Genomic DNA, 23,091 nt, shown 5'->3' with positions numbered 1-23,091 from the left:
TTCTCATGTTGAGAAAACCCTTATGACTTAGGTTAAGAAGGATTTCTTAAATCTTCTAAAGGTTGGAAATCACTGCCTTTCACATTTGAGTTTTCGTATTGATGTATCTGGTGTGAGCAGAGCTGGATACAGATTTTCCGGGGCCTGAAGCTCAAATAAATTTGGGGACCCTCTTTATGAGAATTTCTCCTGTACGAATAACCCATTTTCCCAGTACCAGTTACTGAATAATCCGTTTTTAATGTCGTTTCAAGTGCCCCCCTCCTGCCTGCCCTTGACACTTTGTACCTGGTGAGGTGAGCACCCGGACTGTGGTCTTTTATTTACTTATCTACTGTTGGTTTATTTTTGAGAGAAAGAGGATGAGTGGGGGAGGGGCAGAGAGAGAGGAAGACAGAGCCTCTGAAGCAGGCTCCTCGCTGTCAGCGCAAGCCCGACACGGAGCTCAAACTCATGAACTGTGAGATCGTGATCTAAGTTGGACACTCAACCAACTGAGCCACACAGGTGCCCCTGGACCGTGGTCTTTAAACACCTCAGCTCTCTGCCCTGTGCTCCTGCTCGTGAGTTTATGTCTCTTACTGACCAGCACGAACTTCACAGACGTGGGAAGCATTCTGCTATCTTTGTACTGTGAGGTGGAATATTGCTGTGTGTCTAACTGAAGCTTCAATACTGCTGAATGTTTTTGTGATCTCTGGAGAGGTCTTCGAAATCTTTTGCCTGGATGCATTCCCGGGTACCTTGTAGTTTTACGTATACCGACCCTGCAGTCTTTTCAACTCTCTTGATCTGAGGGTTTATCTGTACAGTCTCTTGAATCTCCTCTGTAGAACTGCACGTAACGGTTTCATGCTTTCCTTTTAGAATTTCCTTTATTTCCCTCACAATTTTTTCTTTATTTACTGTTCTTTGGGAAGGGTCCCACTGTTTATTACAATGCTGAATGCAAGTGGTGGGTAAGGGAATACTGGTTCCTTGATGTGAAAATATCAGTCAGCAATTTAATCCTTAGTCAACTTAATATCTGGAAGTTAATTCTTAAATCAAGGGTCGAAATGACTAATTCTTAACCTAGAAATATTACAGTGTGAAAAGTAGGTTTGTCCGAGGCAAGCCAGGTGGCTCTGTCACTGATGTAGGAACAGGACACCAGATGAGAGGTGGGAAGCTGTGAAGCTAATTCAACAGGTGCAGACACAGTAGGGATTTGGTATCACAGTGCTCATTCGGGATGAAAAGAAAAGGAGCAAAGTAGGAACGGAAGGAAAGGTCTTCCCCTAATACAGGAACCTACGAAAACCTACGGCAACGCACTGAACGACACAACTTCAAAAGCATTTTTTTCATGTGTGTCAAACCCAGATTAAGGTTTTGATACTGAGGTCCTACTGACCTCATAACGAGCTGCCTGGCTTTCTCTCTTCTGCTTCCCATTCTCTGAAACAATTTCTAGAAGACGGGATTATCTGAGCCTTGAAGAACTGATACAACTTCTCTATAAGATCACTTGATCTTGGTGTTTTACTGAAGTGGTACATTTGCTGTTAAGTAACTTACCTTGATACCAACAGTGTCTCCATCTTTCAAGTAATAAGGTGCTCCCTGCAAATTATCTTGCTTTTTCTTCTTCTTCCTCTTGGTAATTTGCTGGTTCTATAGAGAAATCAAGCATCTTGAATAAAGAAAAGTCAATCTCAGGTTCTCACTAAGTTCCCTATCTGTGGGAAAGCGCACGTGGCCTAGTGACTACACCGGCGAGGCCCAGGCTCTCTGAGAAAGGCCCACAACTTTACCCAGCTGGAGACTGGAAGCCACTCGAACTTTTCGGGGAAGTACTTGGCGATTTCAATTTTCTCCACGGGAAGAGAGCAGAAGTGGGCGATGCGCTGCCTCAAGGAGCCGGCGGTCCAGCCGCAGGCGGTGTCCCACACCAAGTCCACGTGCGGGGAGTATGCCCTCTTGCCGGGGATGCGCATCTGTGTTCTCAGCACCACGTCGTGGGGCCTGTGCCAGAAAACAGTCGAGTGTCAGACTGAACAAAGTGAGAACGCAGTATCCATGGGGGAGCGTGACGGGCGAAGCCTCCCCTCCCACTCTCCTGGCTTTTCCCAAGACCCTCTAATACTCTTCCCTACTCTGACTTCCTTCAGTGCTGATCCGGCCCCGAGCAGGGCGAAGCTCCCACGCTGGGCCAGGCAGGGCCAGTGTGCCGAGGTCGCCAGACAGAGCTATGGAACAGGTGCCCGAAGGCTGAGCTGCTGCGGGGCAGCCAGGGAGAAGCGAGCAAAGGCTTGGCGCGGGGAAGAGGGGCCCAGGGAGACAAACGCAGAAGGATGGGAGGAGCTGGGCATGTGGGGTGGTACGGGACATGGGGTTCCAGCTGGAAGGTGGGGAGGGGAGAAGCGGGCACAACTGCTGGGCGTTTAGGGTGCTGAGACCATGTGGGATTTTAAGTGACACGTTTCTGTTTTGTGGGTGCTTTCACCAAAAGAAGGGGTGACATGATGGGGGAACAACTGGGGGCAGCGGCACGGGGAGGGTGCAGGTGTGGTGAGGCTGGGGGTGGGGGGGTGTGGGACTCTGGGGGCTGGTCAAGGACAGGGAGCCGCCAGGGAGGGGGCCCAAGCAAGTGCACGGCCTGGTCTGCAAAGGGACATGTACCACTTACAACAGATGTGACCAAGGGTCAGTGTCACTGAGAAAGCACTCACAAACCACTTTTTCATATGACCCCGTTATAAAATCACACAAAATATATGAATTAATTCACACTCGCAAAATGCAAATGGCTTATTACAAGCCTTTGAGAAATACCCAGTCTTACCAGCAATCAAAGAACTGAAGCAAATGAGAGAAGACAACCATTTCTCATTTATCAGTTTAGCAAACATTCAAACCAATACTGAATACTTGCAACTGAGGGCAAAGTAATACTACTCATAGACACGGCCTGTGGGAACAGCAATTGGTGTAACTCACCCGGAAAGGACCCTAACTTTTAAGAAGTGTAAAATATCCATACCATCTGATCCAGAAATCCCCCTCCAGGGAACTACTCCTGGTCATATGGTTTGTATTAAGAATGCACTGTTACGGGCGCCTGGGTGGCTCAGTCGGTTAAGCTTCTGACTTTGCTCAGGTCGTGATCTCACAGTTTCTGAGTTTGAGCCCCGCGCTGGGCTCTGTGCTGACAGCTTGGAGCCTGCTTCGGATTCTGTGTCTCCCTCTCTCTCTGCCCCTCCCACTCTCTCAAAAATAACCGTTAAAAAAAATGGTAAATTAAAAAAAAAAAAGGATGCACTTTTATAAACGCAGAGGGGTTAAATGAAAGTCCTGTCGATGGAGGGCTCCTGGTTACTACACAGCAGGATGAACAGCAGGAATGGTGTTCCCATCACATCAGGTAGAAGCAACCTATTTTATGATACTGATAGAAGGTCTTATAAAATATCTTATATTTTTTAATTTATTTGAGAGAGAGTGAGCGGGGGAGGGGCAGAGAGAGAATCCCGAGCAGGCTCCACACTGTCAGGACAGAGCCCCACGTGGGGCTCGAACTCACCAACTGTGAGATCGTGACCTGAGCCGAAACCAAGAGTTGGACACTTAACCGACTAGCCACCCAGGTGTCCCTAAAAGACTTTCTTGTAATGAGAAAAGAAATAGGAAGGTTGATTACAGACCCCTTAGGGGTGTTTCTTTATTCAATAATTAGTGACCACGACGCAGGCACTGTTCTAGGTACTGCGGCAAGAGCAGTGACCAAAACACAAAGGATGTGTTCTCACAAGACTTACATCCCAGCAGTGGGAGACCAGTAACACATAATTCAGTACGTATATGTCAGGCACTGCGAAGACGAAAAAGTAGGGTGGGGGGGGGCAGTGACAGGTGCTGTGCTAAGTCAGTCTGACAACAGACTATCTCAGTGCACTGGTGAGAGCTGGGAATGAGCAGCTTCCTACACTTTGAGATCATTACGGAGTCAGTATGCATTTGTGACTCACTGTTTTCATGGAAAACTGAGTTCTAAATTCCAGACACCAGACATACAGACATATTTGCAGAACACAATCTGGTTTAAGCTGCCATGCTACTCAAGCAGTGGGAAAAAACCCTTCACTACTGATCACATTGTTCAGTTTTTCAGGAAACTACCCACCTGACGAGACATGTACATGGAATAGGATGGCTTACCCCAAGTTTTCTTCCTTCTGAAGGGGCTCTAGACAGATCTCCGTTTTCCTTCCCAGTTTATACTCCCTGATAAAAGAAATGAAACAAAATACTATTGAGTGACATTTAAGTTTTTAGATTTTTTGGGGAAAATTCTAAGTTTTCTCTTGAGCAAAAGAATATACTAAATAAGAACACTCAATATTTGAGAGGCAACTATGAACAAATGGATGCCAACAAACTGGACAGGCTGGAAAACAATGGGTAAGTCTTGGAACATACTAGACTTAGTATGCACTAAATAGAAAATCTGAACAGACCAACTACTAGCAAGGAAACTGAATCAGAAAAGTCCAGGACCAGATGGTTTTACTGGTGTGTGTGTGTGTGTGTGTGTGTGTTTATTTTTTAATGTTTATTTTTGAGAGAGAGAGAGCGCAAGCATGAGTTGGGGAGGGGCAGAGAGAGGGAGGGAGACACAGTAGGCTCCACACTGTCAGCACAGAGCCCACCGCAGGGCTCAAACCCACGAACTGCAAGATTGACCTGAGCCAAAGTAGGATGCTTAACCGACTGAGCCACACAAGCGCCCCACACTGGTTAATTCTAATAAACATTTCAAGAATTAATACCAATCCTCTTCAAGCTCTTTCAAAAAACAGAATAGGGAACACTTGTAAATTTTTATTATAAGGCCAGCCTTACCCTGATACAAAACCTGACTTAGCAAACCAAATTCAACAGTACATTAAAAGAATCCTACACCGTGATCAAGGAGAATTTATTGCAGGGATGTAAGAGTGATTCAATATCTGCAAATCAATCAATGTGATACAGTAACAAAACTAAGGGTACATATCTAATCATCTCAAGAGAGGAAGAAAGAGCATTTGACCAAAATTCTACATCCTTTCCTGATAAATATTCTCAACACAATGAGTAGAGACAAAACGCAACTTGACATAATAAAGGCCATATATGACAAGCTCACAGCTAACATGCTGAGTGGTAAAGTCTGCAAGCCCTTCCTCTACCATCAGGAGTAAGAAGACGCCCGCTCTCGCTGCCCTCGTTCAGCACAGTCCTGGAAGTCCTTCCGAGAGCAATGAAACACGGAGTAGAAAGGCATTCAAATCAAAAAGAAAGAAGTAAAACTGTCTCCAGTTACAGATGACATATATAGGAAACCCTAAACACCAAAGAACTATTAAAATAAATGAATTCAGTAAAGTCTCAGGATACAAAATCAGTATACAAAATCATTTAATGTTTTACACACTAACAGTGAACTATCAGGAAGACTAATTAAGAAAACAGTCCCATTTACGAGCATTGAAAAGAATAAAATACGCAGGAAGAGATTTTAACCCAGGAGGCAAAAGATCGATATGCTGAAGACACTGATGACAGAAACTCTCTGAAGAAACAAGTAAGTGGAAAAGAAATTCCACGTTTGTGAATTGGAAGAATATTGTTAAAATGTCCACATTACCCAGAAATATCTATAGACTCGATGCAATCTCTATCGAAATTTCAATGGCATTTTTCACCGAAACAGAAAACCAATTCTAAAATTTGTACGGAACCGCAAAAGATCCCAAAGAGCCAAAGCAATCTTGAGAAAGAACAAAGCTGGAGACATCACCCTTCCTGATTTCAAACTACAGTAACCAAAACAATATGGTTTTGCCATAAAAACAGACACAAAGACCAGTGGAGAAGAACAGAGACCTCAGCAATGAACCCATGCACGCACGGCCCATGAGTTTACAACAAAGGAGCCAAGACTCCACACTGGGGAGAGGAGAGTCTCTTCAACAGACGGTGCTGGGAAAACCGGACAGCCACGTGCAAAAGAACGGAACTGATCGCTCTCTTACGCTGCACACAAAAATCAGCTCAAAAACTCTTCCTTGGAAGCCAAGCGGCCTCGCTCGCTTTCTGCCGCCACCTCGAGGGGAAAAGCAGGCCGTGGTGAAGCCGGGCGGCAGCTCCCCCGGAAGCGGTGCGCCGGCCGCGGGGGGCAAGATGCGGGCCACTGTCTGCTCTGTGCCACGGACAGCTACTGGCACAGCTGGAGCCTCGCGTGCCCCTGCGGCCGGGCGCAGTGGGGCGACATCAGCCCTGTCCTGTTACACCGAGGGCGGTGTGGTCCCGTGCACAAGTGACTATGGTCGGTGATCTGGGAACAGCGGAGCCTGCAGCGCTTAAGGACAGTCGATTCCTGCGCGCGAACTGGGCCCGAGGCGATGCACATCATCTCAGTGTCTTACGTGGTCCCAGAAGATCGGTTTCGCTACATCAGTGGCAGCTTATTTTGTGGACGTGATAGACCCACAACTCTCATCGGTGGCCATTTACGTTCACTTCAGTGCCATCCACTACTGCCAGACCCGGGCTGCTGGAAGGTCAGAGTAATGCCAGATGCGTGCCTTCAACTCAGACCGCGTTCATCACGGTGGATCCCGCGTTGTCTTCAGTAGACAGTCGCTTTGGTAGCCCCAGTGCCAGCTCCACGCCACCGCACCTCCGTCAGACCTGACCGCCCTTCCCGCATTACCGGTGTATTAAAATGACTGAATACGAACATTAAGCACCCCACAAACCTGGGCTGATGGAGAGACTGTAGAGAAAATGAAAAAAAGATCCACGGGGGCACATCTTGGGTGGGGGGAGCATGGGAGGAGGGAAATGACTAATGAAGCTAATTAGGAGAATTAAGAGGAGAATTCAAATCTGCTTTCTACTCTCATTAACAATTAGCAGGGCACTGGCCAGAGTCTGTACCCTGTGTTTTACCTTGACAACATTCTACTTACTCTTTGTATATTTAAGCGTTGTAAGGAAATGTGTTTCAATCAAAACCGAACATGAGATAAAGGAAAGAGATGTGGCGTTTGCAACACTCTATCGCAAACGCTTTTGTTGTGTCTCTGTAAAACACAGTGTACGTATGCATGTAAGTGTTCTCGTCCTAATGTTGCTACTTCCATGGCAAAGAAGAAAAAAAAAAAAAGAATGGAAAAAAAAAATTGGAAAAAAATCAGGCTCATAGCAGCTACTGTGTAGAAATTTCCCCCTACTTCTAATTTGCTGAAACAAGAAAAAAAATCTTTTATTTGTGATATTTTCAGAGACATGTGCTCTAATATGGTGTATTTAAATAATACAAACTTAAAAAAAAAGCAACTCAAAATGGATTAAAGACTTGAATGAAAGGCCACAAACCACAAAACTCCTAGAAGAAAACACAGGAGGTAGGCTCCCTGACATTGGCCTTGGCGATGACTTCTTTGGATTTGGTACCGATACCAAAAGGAAAAGCCAAGAAAAGCAAAAATAAGTGGGACTGACTGCATCAAATTAAAAAGCTTTTGCACAGCAAAGGAAACCATCAGTCAATGAAAAAGCAACCTATGAAATGGGTGAAAATACCTGCAAATCATCTATGTGATAAAGGGTTAAGAAAGAACCCAGAAAGCCCAAAAGCAAGAAACCTCCAAAACAGTCCAGTAAAAAAATGGGCAGAGGAACCGAATAGACACTTTCCTGAAGAAGATCTACAGGTGGCCAAAAGGCACGTGAAAAGGTGAACATCACTCCTCATCAAGGAAATACAAATCGCAACCACCCTGAGATGCCACCTCCCACTAGCATCAGGAAGACGAGATAAGTGCTGGCGAGGGTGTGGAGAAAAGGGAGCCCTGGGCACTGTTGGTGGGAATGTAAATTGGTGAAGCCAATTTTCTGGAGGTTCCTCAAAAAATTAAAAATAGAATTGCCAATATGACCTAGCACTTCTGGGTATGCACGGAAATGAAAACAAAATCTCAAATAGGTACTATTCACAGCAGCATTATTCACAACAGCCAGGATTTGGAAACACCTAAGTGTCCATCACAGACAATGACGTGGTGTCTATACGTGTAAGCGACAGACTATCATTCGGCCATGAGAAAGAAGGACAGCCTATCATCTGTGATAACATGGATGGATCTTGAGGACATTATGCGAGTAACGTGGAGTGAGTGAGACAGAGAAAGATAAATCCTGTACGATCTCACAAATATGTGGAATCTGAAAAGGCCGGACTCCTAGGAACAGAGAGTACGTGACGGTTTCTAGGGCTGCAGGAAAAGAGGAGATGCTGATCACAGAGTCCAAACGTCCGGGAGGAAGACAAGTGAGGTCTGAGGCTCTAACGTACAGCCCAGCTCTTCCCGTTCACAGTGCTGTATCCCATATTTGAAAGTTGCTAGGAGAGCAGATCTTGAATGTTCTTACCATGAAAAAGAAATGGTAATTATGTGATGCGATGCAGGTGTTCGCTAACGCTATGGTGGCAATCATTCTAAATTTACACAGTGCTAACATGTCAATTATATCTCAATAAAGCTTGAAAAAAACCTCAAAATTCTGTTCACGGTAGCTGAAGCACAGTAAAAACACACAAAGCTACATTTATGCTTAATGTGGCAAACTAAAGGCCCAGAGTTTCTGCTTCAAAGCGTCTACCTGACAACAGGCTACCTGCCTTCTCCCCCGGCCTCTCACCACCTAGTACCACAGCGGTGGAGGAAACGGAAGACAGAGTATCGAGGGGGAACCTACTTGAGTTGCTGCAGGTTGGTCCGTAAAAGCCTGCTGGGGCGCTTACTTTCCAAGGTCCAGGCTCTAAGGAAGGCTGGGGACGGGATGACGAAATCAGAGGAGGACAAGGTCATGGCCTAGAAAAGAAACAAGACGTTTCTCCAATGGTGTGAAAAAGCACTCCCGCAACATGTATTGTTTTGGATGAAACTGAAGCCCTACACAATGTCATCTGAGGGAAAGAGTATCTCGCGTAATGATAAAATCTATCAAAAAAAAAAAAAATCTCAGGGATATCGCTTGAATGAAATCAGTCCAGTTAACTGTTGTATTCCTCTCTAGGGAAACCAGCTTGTGGGATAAGTGAATTTTCTATTGAGCCATAAGCTCCTTTTAAATCATGTTTTAGAAAATGAAACTTAGAAATTAATTTCTATAACTCACAAGAGCTCCAATGAAAGCAAGGGGTTCATCATCCGCTTTCTTTACCGTTAACGTAGTTCTTCAGAGTTTCCTCAGTCAGTGAAAGAACTTGAATTTGAAATGTTTCCGAATCTTTGGAGGCAACTGCTAGGCCTCAACTTCTGCACTAATTTTGCAGGGGCTGAGAACTATTTATAGATTTAGGTTGTAGTATATAAATTGGCCAGTATTCATTTTTTATCTAAAAACAGCAATTTTGTATCTCTCAATCCAATATAAGACAAAAAAGTCTCCCCTCCTGTCCCTCATGGGAATAAGACCATTTGCTGCTTCTGAGGAAGGTTATTTCATACGCCGAGGACACAACAGGAAAGTCAAGATCAGGACACCCCAATTTTTTTTTAAGAGAAAGGGATGCCCAGTAACAGTAAGATGCTTCTTAAGCATTTTGTGTTGTTTTCAATCCAGCCTTTCCATTTGGACCGAATGCCCTTTCTCTACTAATGTCAATACAGAAGAAAATGATACAGTATCCAGTTTGACACCCTACCGTAAAGCTGATGTCTGGACCTGGGAGACAGATAACACGTCTTTTAACGGACAACACTTAACACATGGATCACGATGATACAAAAACAATGTAAATAAAGGGGTAAAGTGAATGCTTTACAGATGTTTCAATAAATCATGTTTCCTTACAGACATCAAAATGAACATAAGCTGCAAGTCACTGAGGACAAATTGAAATGAAAGCACACAGCATGCCTGTCAGAGTGGGGGGAAATGAAAGGCACAAGGCCAGTGGCAGAAACAAACACCAGGGGCCGTCTGAGCCATATGCGTGAGTCGCCTGTTGGGTACTTACCACTGAACATGGCATATAACACATGCCATATCAGAACAGACTGTAAGTGAGGCAAAAGGAAATAGAAGAAGATATTAATATCTCACTGGAAGAAGCCACGCCACCACTAACGTGCGCCACGGGAACAAGTCTGACCTGGGACTTCAGCTCCAGCAAGGTGGCCTCTTCCGAGATCTCGAGGTCCCCCACGTGGCGGAGGGAAGCCTCTGCATACAGGTCACCTGGAGCGCCTACGAGGGACAGAGCTGGAGGTTAGAGAGGAGCTTTGCCGTGTGTTCGCTTCCTATTTCTGAAATACACGCCATGTTTTGATATTACAAACAGGGTTAGTATAGCTCCATTCAAGAAAGTATGAATCCGAGTTCCTCAAATTGGGTCCCTGGGGACCTGGGACGGGAGGAGGCCACGCCTGGTACGCTGGCAGGGAGGGAGGATGCACAATGCACAACCAGGGCACAATGCCACGGTTCTCTCACTGCAGTGGGTTTGAGGAGTCTCACGCTTGTGATGTCCTCCTAGAATATTCTTCTCCACATTGTCTCCTTCCTCAGAGAGGACTTTACTGGTAGGATCCTCAGCCCTTACTATTTTACCTTCTTGTTTCTCTCGTGACACTCACCCCAACACGTTTTGTCTGTTTTCTTGTGTGTATGGCTTTCCTACTCTGTCTCCCCAAGACGATGGTCATTTTCCACAGAGGGCAGGCATTCTCCATCTATCCTGTCGGTCTTCCCAGTGTCTGGGATTGGTGGACGCCACATAGTAAATGGCCAGTAAATGTTTACTGACTAAAATTTCCTTGACAGTAAGAAGGACTTTCTACATTTGTTTTAAAAAGGCAAAACCAAAATGTTCTCTTATCTAAAACTCTAGATACAAAAGTTGGTAACTCAATTTAAAACTCATTTTTGCTTTGTTGATTGCTGGGCACAGTGCTAATACACAGTAAGATATCAGATTAAGTAAATTAAGTAAAAAAGCTCTTTGTGAGTGGTTCTTCTGTCTTAAGTACACCATGAGCTGATGCCACCAGAAGATACTTTTAGGAAACTCTCAGGAACGAAAACATATTTCCCATATATTGTGATATAGAAGGACTATCAAAAAATGAACTATTTTGGGGGCGCCTGGGTGGTTGAGCATCCGACCGGCTCAGATCGAGCCCTGAGTTGGGTGCTGTGCTGACAGCTTGCAGTCTGGAGCCTGCTTCAGATTCTGGGCACCCCCCCTGCCCCTCCCCCACTCGTATTCCATCTCTCTCAAAAATAAACATTCAAAAAAAAACTTTTTTCTTTACTTTCATGGAGAAAGACACTGCTTTTTAAGTTTGTATCCAATTCTCTATGTAATTAATATTCTACCACCAAAGCATTTTTAGAATTAGTGCGTATGTAATATAACCCAAACAAACAAAAAAACTTAATGCCAATTTCAGAGGTAATTCAACATGAAGTATTTTATTGCTCCTTACGTATAATCCTGACTTCAGAGTAAGGAGACAACAACGTGACTCATCTGTGTTCATTTCAGTACTGAGGCTTTAAAAGGTAAAAAGAAATATTAAGTGTGTAATACCTCAAGGCACTAGAACCGCTAAATAATGAAGTAAAACACAACAAAAGGAAAAAAATATGTAAAGAGTTGGTCCTACCATAAATATATTCCTTATTTAGCTACAAGGAAAACTAACTTGTGTTTTCTCTGTAATGAAGTGAAAATCTTTTTACGACACATTCCAGCTCTCTGCTAGTGACTTCTTGCTCATCACGATGTGCGCGCTCAATTCTGTCCGTGGAGAACAACTTAGAGTAAAACAGTGTTTGCACTCGGGCTTCTCAGAAGTCAGAGGTGAGGGGCGGGGACCTGGCGGGGGGGTCAGGAAGGAGGGAGCCGGCAGGTGTGGTCTCTGCCGTGGGGGCTGCAGAGGAGCCCCTGCGGGGACTAAAGACTCAGTGTCCCAATCTGTTACAATAAATGGGCTAAATTCATAAGGATCTTGTGGGGTGAAAACATCTGATACACTGATTAATAAGGATAATAAGAGCCGGCACTTTACAGGGTTACAAAGCACTGCAGGAAAATAGGACAGTGTTATCATGGCATGGGTTATGGAATAAACAGGTTTCGATTTTCAGCCTTACGCTGAAGACACACACTTCCTTTGTCACTTTACTTTTCTTTAGGACACACTGGCTGCCACTGTTCTGTTCTCACCTTGGGTGGAAGTAGCTGTCCAGACCCCACTTGGAGAAGGGGTACCGTCCACCTGGTCCTGATGACTCTTCCAATGACCGGAGGGACCCCCAGGCTGGTACCACCAGATGGGCACCTTCAGGAAACCCTGAAGAATGGAGCATTTCTAACTTCTGTGACGTACATGCATGGAGTGAATTTCTACTTCCACAGAGAGAAATATCTTGATAACAGAAAACGTTCCTGAATGTATTACTTTTCTTTTTAGATTACTAACTGCCATACGCTACATCTGTTTATTGTTTTTATAATCAAAAGTTTAAGATCGGGGCTCTTGGGTGGCTCAGTTGGTTAAGCACCAGACTCTTGATTTAGGCTCAGGTCGTGATCTTGTGGTTTGTGAGATCGGGCCCTGTGTCAGGCTCTGTGCCATCAGCGCAGAGCCTGCTTGCAATTCTCTCTCTTCCTTGCCCCTCTCCTGCTCTCTCCCAAAAAAAAAAAAAAAAAAAAAAGTTTAAAGTCATAAAAATTAGTCTTTGGGATGGATGACTGGGATCCAGTGTTCTTTGCTTAGAAGTATCTTAGTAGATACACTTACTTGTAGTATCTTACCACAATAAATGACAAGTATAAACAAGATAACAAAATATTTAACAGAATAAACTGTACAAATATTTTCAGGCATTGTAAGAGCTCCACTAGTACAATGCACCTGTTAGAAGCAGTTTTCACTCATTAAAATTCCTAAAGGAACTTTACAAAGAAGGAAGAACCTACTGCTCTAAGTTGGGATTCCTATATACAAACTACAGGAAATAAAGCTGATATATTAGCCCACGTACACAAAGCCACAGATGCAAACTGTTTACGGTGGCAAAAACCACAAACCGGTTACATTATGGTAGGCCATAACCTTTGACAAAGTGATTTCAGTTCTAGGAACTTATCCCATAGATACATGCGTGCAAATGGCACATATGTGATATTTTTTGCAGTGTTATTTGTATCAACAGACTGGAAACCACCTAAAACCTTGAAAAGAGACTGGTTGGATAAACCACGGTACGTCCACACAATGGACTATATTACACAGCCATCAAACAATGAAATAGCTGTATGTATACTAACGTAACATATATATGGAGATAAAATATTCATGAAGAAAGGGAGGTACAGAAAAAGAATTGCATATGATCTTTTGTGTAAAGAAAAACATGCATGTACACAAACATGTATGTATGTGCTACGTATATACACATACACACGTGTGTGCATATGTGTACATTAAAAAGTATATACTTCTGGAAGGATACAGTGGAAACTGGTTGCCTACAGAGGGAGGGCACTGAGCAGCTGGAGGGCAGGAGGGATGCTTACTTTTCCTGGCCCCGCTTTTTATACACTTTAAATTTTGTATTATGAATATTACCCATTAAAAAGTTCACTTTAAAGGTCATGGAATAAAACAGAATTCTAAGAAGTGATGCAGAAGAATAAGGTGTGTGCTGATATGAGATCCTCAAGATATAGTAAGTGAATAAAAACAAAAACCAAGTGTAAAACAATGCAAAGAATACGACCCCCTTCACGTAAGCGTTAGAAGGGAACACACATATCCTTCTGTAACATTCTGCATACAAACAGGCATCAGTTTTTTCTTGGAAGGATATGCAAGGGAAAGTAAATTCATTCTCTCTCTGGGGAGAAAAATATGGGAAAACCTTTTTCATTTTATGGCCTTCCATGGTATTTGAATTTTCTAATCATAACCAAATGGTTATCTCAGTGCTGGAATCTGGGATCATTTTTTTTTTAACTTTTGCCTTTACATGTGTCCACATTAAAAATAACCAAATAGGGGCGCCTGGGTGGCTTGGTCGGTTAAGCGTCCGACTTCAGCTCAGGTCATGATCTCACGGTCCGTGAGTTCGAGCCCTGCGTCGGGCTCTGTGCTGACAGCTCAGAGCCTGGAGCCTGTTTCGGATTCTGTGTCTCCCTCTCTCTCTGCTCCTCCCCTGTTCATGCTCTGTCTCTCTCTGTCTCAAAAAAATAAATAAACGTTAAAAAAAAATTAAAAAAACAAAGAAACAAATAATGGTCTTAAAAAGCGGTAATACGGGGGCACCTGGGTGGCTCAGTCAGTTGAGCATCTGACTTTGGCTCAGGTCACGATCTCACGGTTTCTGAGTTCAAGGCCCACCTGGGGCTCGCTGCTGTCAGTGCAGAGCCCGCCTCAGATTCTCTGTCCTCCTCTCTCTGCCCCTCCACTTGCACTAACATTAAAAAAAAAAAAAGTGGTAACATGCAGTGTTTATTTAAGAGCTCTCAGATGTGGCTGATTAGGGATGTCAATGTGGTGCAGCTTTCTGGGAAAACAACGTGGCAAGATACAGACAGTGTCTAGTCTGTAAAAGTTCGTACCTTCTGACTTGCTGATTTTGACTCTGGAACAATTTTAAGGAGGATTTGTATTTAAGTATTAAAAAATTTAAAACGGGAATATATATGAATTAAACCATGGTAAGGCATACACTGGCTATGATGATTATTTTTGGATGTTGTAGTCAGGTTAAGAAATGAAATATGAGAAGTAGGAAATAACATTGTATACAAACTGATTTTATAAGAGGGAAATCTATAAAGATGTAGAATCTGGCAGCTGTCTGATTAGAGAACTTACCCCAAATCTTATCATTCTCTTCATGATGGGTCGTATTTCCCCACGATGAGAATATGCCATCTTTGTAATCTGAAAGCAGTAACTGTGATTTATAAAATGTCAATTCAGAAGCGAAATCTTACCGGAAGAGGAAGTTTTCCTTCAATTAAAAGCAAGGTATCTCCAGAACGTATCGTAAGTTCTTTCAGGGATGCGTCCTGGGGAAAGAAATTCCTTTATGAGTTCTGACAGCAACAGAGATTAGGTTCTTTTCTTTACACCAGATGCCTCTACTACCCATTCAAGAAAGAAAGAAACAGTAAGGCAGCTATGGGGGAAGACAGGAAATAAACTGAGACTGTAAAACAGCGTATCATTACGTATTAAATTATCGGGTATGAACCGGAGGTATCATAAAAGATTAGGGGAGGGGGGAGGTGGACAGAATGAGAAAGGATGAGAGCCTGAGCTACACAGGATGAAATTCTAGTTAAGCCTAAAGGATGGGTTTGATTTGGAAAAAGCTGGAGGAAACGAGAGAAGGAATTCTCCTGAGAAGAAAAGGGTTACGGTAGAGGTTATGTCAAGAATCCAAGAAGAGCTGAGAGATGGGCCGACTAGAGTGTCAGTTGGAGAGGGAACTGATCGGAGGGCGGCGGGGGGGGGGGGGTGTCACAGGTGGAAGGGCTGTGAACTAGAAATAAAGGAGTTTTTAGGTGCTTTGAAAAAAGGCACTCAAGTTTTCTGAGAAGGGTGTTTAAAGACCAGTCTGGCTGCCACAGAACGACATACTGAAGTGGGGGACACCTGACTTGGGGAAGCCGGTTGGTGTAATTTAGGTAAGAGGCCAAAAAAGAAGAAAAAAACTTGGCCCAGGCAGCCAGTGGTGGGAAGAATCAGGAAGGAGTGGAGGAGTTGAGAGGTCTCCGAAGGCCAAGACCAAATACGGAGGAGGCAGGTAAGCAGGGGAGGCGCCACTGTGGGCTGAAGACACCAGGCTGGGAGACAGCAGGTCTGGGAGGAGGAGCCAGTCATGAGGACACGGAGATGGCTTTTAGACGAACCGATACCGATGTGGGAATTAACAGAGAAGAAAACGCAGAGACCACATGACCAGATACGCTCTCTGACATCCGAACCGTGTGTCCCCAAGATTCTCTGAGGTCCACTTCTTACTCTGGGCAGTCAGATTCCTGGCCAAGACTCAGAGGGGCCTCTCTGTGCAGACTCGCTCAGCCCTGCACAGCGAAGAGTATTCCGGTGGGAGGGCCCCAGTCCACCTGCTTGAGTCAACCTTCTGATGATGTTCAATGCCACCGCCTATTACTGAACAGAGAGCACGCAGAGGCAGACTGCGGGAAGAGTGGCTGGTCACAAATGCCTAAGCTTTCTCACAGAGCTTCATCTTGGGGCTCCTTAGAGCCATGGTTTGATGCTACCTGAATCAGCAAGAAGACGGCTGACCAGATTCCAACTAGCCTGTGATAACACTGTTTCTAAGGCTACCGGAAGAGTCTGGATGGATCCTGAGATGCAGTTTTGACCAAAGCCTGAGTGACCGGCTGGGAAGATGAATTCTGCCATCGGTAACGTTCAGAGCAACGGCGATGAAAATACTCAGGTTTCCAAATTCAGAGTGTAGCTTTGCATTCTTTCACCGGCTCACATGTTTTCTGTTCTCTGAAGTTCTCGGTCTCTCAATGGGGAACTATTATTTCTAGGGACAAACTCTCTGAAGTCAAAAGAGGACTAACACAGCTGTTAGAAACATTCCCACGAGGCTGAGATTTTCCCTCTGTGTCAAAAGCCCACAGTAAAGAAGTAAAAGTAGACCCAGGTACAGATTTTTGTGTCCTAAAAAAAAACGATTAAAGTTTTCTCTCGAATGTATTCATGAGGGGGGTAGGTGTCCTGCATGAAACACAAAATAAACAATCATTTTAAAGAACAAAATGTGTAGAAATAGTCTTACTTCTTCACATAAAGGCTCTCCCGCTTCATAGCACCAATCCATTTTCCGTAAATGCCGTGTGTCTCCTGTGAAGGAATCAAAATCAGTATGAAAAAAAAATGATGAGTATATTTTAAGAGTTTGTCAATGATGTCCCTTTTGGATAAATGAATATCAAATGAGATTTGGTCTACTAACTACTAACTAACTTTTAAAGTAAATGATCTCTTCTAGCCATGAAAAAAATTAAGTTGTTCCTCCAATCTGGTTAATTTGCTCTCCATCCCACTAAGATCTGCATACTTGTGAACAGAAATAACGCTTGCTGTGATTACACGATATTTACATTATACCTGTATTATTTACATGTCCACACCCATCACACACAAGTACACATAGATGTACACGTATACCCAAGTACAGAATCTCTTCTAAAATCATTATGAAGTTGTTTTATTTCATGGTCTTGGTTGAAAGTATATGCTCGTGTCTCTTAGCAACTGATAACATGCACAAACTATTCCCATCCAGTTATCAGTTAATCTAACAAAAAAAGTGTTTTTGAAATAGGATTTTAATGAAGTTGTTGTAAATGAACACTTAAAAACGTAAAATATTCTTTAATTAGATTACTGGCTCTCGATATGCTTCCTATATTGAGATGAAATGGGAAATTCTTTGAGGAGGAGAGGGAAGCTGAATAGAGCAAGAGCTGGAAATCCTGGTTATGAAAAAACAAACAAACGCACCAGCCATGTCTTGTGAAGAGTGAGCCACGCCACCCACCCAGAGAAGCTGCAGCCAAAGGAGGAAACCTGGATCTCCTACTTCACCTGCACAGGCCACAGGTTTGAGTCCTTACAATACTGTTCTTTGCAGACCCTCTCCTGCCATTAGTTCTAGGTTTAAATACCGTAAGAATTACAGCAATATTTAACTTGATCTAAGTGTGTTTTAAAAACAATAAGCAAACACCACCAGGAAGCTGAAAGTGAACACCATTACTTCCAAGCATAACCTGGAAGGAAGAACTCGGGTTCTGTGGGCAGAGAGGCCCAGCTACTTGCCATGTGACTCTGAGTAAACCCTGCAGCCAGTCTCAGCCTCTGTCACCGGTGAGACGGGAACAGGCACTGTTCCTGCACAGGAGTGTAAGCTCCGAGGACAGGGCCCCTTGTGCAGGCCCGTCAGCTTGCCTCCCGGCTACCGGAACCACAGGTTACCCTCCGGTGAAGTCTGAGGACCACAAATGCTCGAAGAGCTGCGTGATGCCCCTGTGAGCTGGCTCGCGTGATTCCACCCAGGTACCTACTTCAAAGATTTATTTTCTTCATTTGTATTACATTCCCTAGTCTCTAGCACAAAAATCCTGGCATGAAGCACAATGCGCTGAAATTCTGAATCCATGACGTTAAAAAGAAAAAGAAAAAAAAAACCCATCAGTGAACAGCCTGGGTAATTCTGGAGGGCATAAATCCTAACTGTGCCAGTGTCTGCTAACCCACAGCCAGACTTCTTCGAGCTTGCAAATATGAACCAGGAGACTTCACTATGTACACACAGAGGTGTAAAGTGTAACAGACCTGGCCCAAAAATGTCTGAAAAGCTTTCATTAGGCTTGCAGGTAATTTATTCTAAGGATATACATAAGACTGCATCATCGTGGTCTGTAACTTACCTGGTAGGCCTGACTTCTCCAGCATGAGCTTTAAACACTGTTAAAAAAAAACACACACACACACAGACACACATAGAAAAACCATGTTCATTAGTTTTCTGTTTTTGAGTTACAGTACTGTGAGAGATACCCCTTTTGGACTCTGGGCCTATTTTATGACATTTAATAATTCCCGAAGAGATCAGGATGTACATAGCCACGGAGAGGATTTAAGCAAGCTCTGCTTCCTAAGAGCTGGAGCAAACCCAGGAGGGAAAAAACAAGTTCCTGGTGTTTGCATCTGAGACTTAGATGCACCCAGGTCTATAGTGTGACCTTCTGCTTGTGAGGACCAACACCACGGTTTTGACTGGATAGGATTAGACTGATTTCACAGATACACATTGAACTGAATCTTACAAAGAGAGATTAGTCTTTATGTAGCACTCAAGAAATACCACTGGCCATCTATAAACTCACAGAGAAAGATCTGTGCAGGTGGCGACCCCACAGCACAACACAATAAGCGAGATGTGATTAACACAAGTTTAAATAATAATAAAAAATAGAAACTCCCAACTTCCTGACGGAAAAAACATTCTCAAATTAACTGAGAACAAAAGAGTAGATAAAACGTGATTTATACTACACCAGAGTGGAAGGAAGAATAAGGAATAAAAAAAAAGACCAAAGGATCAAAATATCCATTAACAGGGGAACATTTAAATAAGCTATAAGAGGTCTTAAAACAGCTAAAAGGATACAGGAGATTTATATGCGCTGGTCTTAAAAGATCTTTAAAATATCTGAAGTGAAAATTCTAGTATAATACATGCAGCGTGATCCCATTTATGATGTAAAAGAAACCATGCGAAGAAGCCCAGCCCCTCGTCTGTACATACACACACACACACACACACACACACACACACACACACACACCTCCCCATGTTGGTCCGTGCATGTCCAAAGTCTGGAAGGACACACATTCACGGGTGTGGTCAGATCACACCTTCCCAAGGCAATGGTGACTTCTGAGGGACCACCACAGGCTGGTGACCAAGGAGGATCTTTAGCACTGCCCAACCCGCCCCCAGGGAATCCCCGAGTAGCTGTAGGACTAAAAATAACAAAGACTGTTTAGAAAAAGAGGACAATGAGAACACATCACATTAACACACAGGGAATGGGGCGAAGCTGCAAAATACACTGCGGTCTTCACAACAGGCATTATTTAAGAAACACAAACTGGGACGCCTGGGGGCTCAGAGTCTTGATTTCAGCTCAGGTCATGATCCCACGACCCTGCACCCTTGCACCCTGAGCGTGCAACTTGCCTGCTAGTCTCTCTCCCTCTCTCTCTCTGCCTCTCCCCAACCCACGTGTGCTGTTGTAAGGGTTAAATTGTAGTGTAGGGCTAATGCTTAGCTTGAAAAATAACTGCTTTGTGTTGACACTGAAGGTTAAGAGATAACAGCCTTGCTTTGCTCTGGTAAACTACCCCTCATACTCTTGTAAATTAGGCTTCACCAATTAAGGAAACAAAAGTTCAAAGAAAAGAGCATCAGAGGCAGGGTCAAGGAGATCCACTGGTTGCAACTTAGAGGCAGAAAGTCTAAAGTAAACACCTCATTAGGCAACTGTTTCTAACTCATCTGGAAACTGTTTCTTTGTTCTGTTCCCAGGTGATGATAAAACGATGTGATCGGTTATAAAAACTCTGTACCCCGGCTGTTCGGGGCCGCACTCTTATCAAGAGTGTTGGTCCCGATCGGTCGGCCTTGCCTCTCATTGTAATAAACTTTGTTGTGACTGTCACTGGTGCCCGTAGCATTCTGTTTCAGGAGTCGTGTGGATGCAACACTGTGTGCACACTCAAAAAAAAAACAAAAAGCAAAAAAACCAAAACAAAACAAAAAACCACCAAACAAACAAAAACACAAACAGCTAGACATCCACCTTAGCTGTGTTCTAAGGAGGGGAATGGCCGATGTAAAGGCCGTGTTGGGGAACAGCATGGAGGTCAATGTGGCTGAGCAGAGTGAACACTCAGGGCCTCTGGCCGTGGCTCTGAATGAGACAGGGAAGCACAGAAGGGCTTTGAGTACAGTAAAGGGATCACTCAACTCCTCTGTAGGAACAGACCCTGGGAACTGCAAGGCTGGAAAGACAAAGATCCATCAGGAAGCGGTTGGAATAATCCAGATGAGAGCTGACCAAGGTGTGGCAGTGGAAGGAATGAGAGAGATGTAGCCAGATCCTAGATAAATTTTGATGGTAGAACCAAAAAGACTTCCTGAAGACCCGGATGTGAAATAAAGAAAAGAATCAAGGACGACTCCAAGGTGTTTTGGCGTAAGCAAGGAGAAAAATGGAGTCGCTACCATCAACCGACAGAAGCTGGAATTGTGAGTGAGGCCAGGAGACAGGTGAGAGGACAGGTGTACAGAGCAGGGGTGTGGTGATCTGGGATGACGGTCAGACAAGCAGGGAGCAGCTGGATACCCAAGCATGGAGCTCTGGGGCGAGGTCCAGTCTAGGAACTGAGCGCTGGGGTGCTGACGAGGGGAAAAAAGAGCATAAAGCAAACTGTGAAGGGGTAGGCCTGTGAGGCGAAGGAAATCCTGACGACTTGTGGTCTCTTGAGGCCAGTGACAAAAGTGTTTCAAGGAACAGAGTCACCGGGGCGCCTGGGGGGCTCAGTCAGTTAAGCGTCCGACTCTTGATTTCCGCTCAGGTCACGGTCTCAAGGTTTGTGAAATCGAGCCCCACACCAGGTTCTATGCTGAGCATGGAGCCTGCTTGGGAATCTCTCTCTGTCCTTCCCCTGCTCGTGCTCTCAGAATAAACAAACATTAAAGAAAAAACAGGAACAGAGAGGCATCAATCATGTCAAAACGCCATGGAGAGCAGGAAGATGACAAGTGAGAACCGCTCCCGGGCACAGCAACACAGAGGGAAGGAGTCTGCCTGCAGCGGGTTCAAGAGAGCGGGAAGATATGCACATCACATTATGCACATCACATCGCTACTTTGGAAAGTTCTGTGGTTTCTTTTCTTTGAAGTTAAAAAGAACCAAAAAGCTACAGGGCAAATGAAAAACCAGGAAAATATTTACAGCAGGTAACAAAAGGTAACAAAAAATGTTCTGCCACTGACAATTTCAAACACGTGCAGGGGTGGTAAACACGAACCGCCCACACCCAGCCCCCCCCCCCCCCCCATCTCCATGCCTGCCCTGGCCCGGCTGGTGTGTCCATATTCCCCTCAGGTTCTATGAAGCGAGAATGTCAGCCATCGTATCATTTATTAACATTCTGTACTCATCTCTAAAAGATGAACATTCTTAAAAAAAAAACGTGAACCGAGAACAATTATGACATCTGAAAAACTTAGGAATTCCTTAATAACAAACACCCAGTTGGTGTTCACATTCCCCCGTTTTTTCATTTTTTTTAGTAATAAGCTCTATGCCCAACGTGGGGCAAGAGCTCATGACCCTGAGATCAGGAGTCGCGTGCTCCACCGACAGCCAGCAGAGGCGTCCCTAATTCCCTGAGTTTCTCTTAAACCGGGACTAAGTTTTAGTCGTTTGCCCTTGCTCCCCCTAAGTCTCCCGAGTCCCTTTTAACCTCATCCTGCCACCGGTGTCATGAAGAGGAGTTTTCCACCTTGGGACTGTGCAGATGGTAGTCCTGCGGTGCGGGAACACATCCCTCTGTCCCCTTATTCCTTATACACTGCTCCTCAGACCTAAAAGTTCAGGTCCACTATTTTTTTCTGGTTGTTGTTGTTGTTTTTTTTGTTTGTTTTTTTCCAAAAGAGCATGGGTATCAATTTGGAACTTCTATAATGTCTAGGTTGTTAGCGGTCTTTCAGGATCATTGTTTAGATCCATTAATTCCCTAGGAGTTAAAAAAAAAAACTGTGACAGTCTAAAATTCTTTCTTCATTGTATTAGCTGAGATAGGTCTATAAAAAAAACCTTCTCATTACCTATTTGGTTACCCTGCAGTATCGTTTCCAAAAGAAAAAGGGGAACAACGCTCGATCCCTTTCCTTATGGCTCACTCATGTCCACTCTGTGTAACCAATGAAGACGGTCTTTTTAGGATCATTCTCAACTCATGAATTTTATGTATGTGGTATGTGTACTCATCAGCTTTACGATTATTCCTACAAAAGCTCCAACGGTCTTATCTGTGACCAGCAGAAGCCTCTTCCAAGGTGGCCCTGGAACTTCTCTGCTGCTCCCAGCAGTCTTTGCTAGTTTACTGCTTCTGTGAGCACAAGACGTTCCAGGCTCACCAGACATGTTCCTGACCTAGATACAGAATCAATGGCTACTTCAAGAAGCCCTAATTCCTTCTAGTAGGAAATGGTATTTAGTAATCGCAATCTGGGCGCTGGGGCTCACTCCCGCCTGGCCAGTCACTGTATCTAAGCTGTTCTAGGGGACTGAGCTAGAAAAAAAAATTTTAAAAACACCAAGATCATTCTGTCTCTTCTGATCCAAATTCAGGAGTGCGGGCTCTATGCAACTACACCAATGTTATGTGTGTTTCCATTCTCCA

At 44.2% G+C, this 23,091-nt stretch overlaps 1 protein-coding gene across 10 annotated transcripts in view; it reads right to left on the bottom strand.

The window, feature by feature from the left end:
• The window catches only part of USP40 (ubiquitin specific peptidase 40), an 89,508-nt gene that overhangs the window by 5,634 nt on the left and 60,783 nt on the right, over positions 1–23,091 (bottom strand). For 7 of the 10 annotated variants that reach the window (XM_047086083.1, XM_047086084.1, XM_047086081.1 and 4 more), the window contains 9 exons: positions 18,539–18,575; positions 16,882–16,946; positions 15,053–15,127; positions 12,272–12,398; positions 10,193–10,287; positions 8,791–8,906; positions 4,201–4,266; positions 1,797–2,007; positions 1,561–1,656 (listed from right to left, as the gene is read on the bottom strand). In XM_047086083.1, the coding sequence (XP_046942039.1) occupies positions 1,561–1,656; positions 1,797–2,007; positions 4,201–4,266; positions 8,791–8,906; positions 10,193–10,287; positions 12,272–12,398; positions 15,053–15,127; positions 16,882–16,946; positions 18,539–18,575 (888 nt within the window). The other 3 variants (XM_047086090.1, XM_047086092.1, XM_047086089.1) reach the window with 3 other exon arrangements.

This window comes from Lynx rufus, unplaced genomic scaffold (assembly GCF_022079265.1).
Source record: "Lynx rufus isolate CCGP_SWC_20201006 ecotype Redwood Valley unplaced genomic scaffold, mLynRuf1.p SCAF_2, whole genome shotgun sequence".
NCBI classification, from domain to species: domain Eukaryota; kingdom Metazoa; phylum Chordata; class Mammalia; order Carnivora; family Felidae; genus Lynx; species Lynx rufus.
The sequence above is the reverse complement of the archived record's forward strand: the minus strand, read 5'-3'. Positions and strand labels throughout refer to the sequence as shown.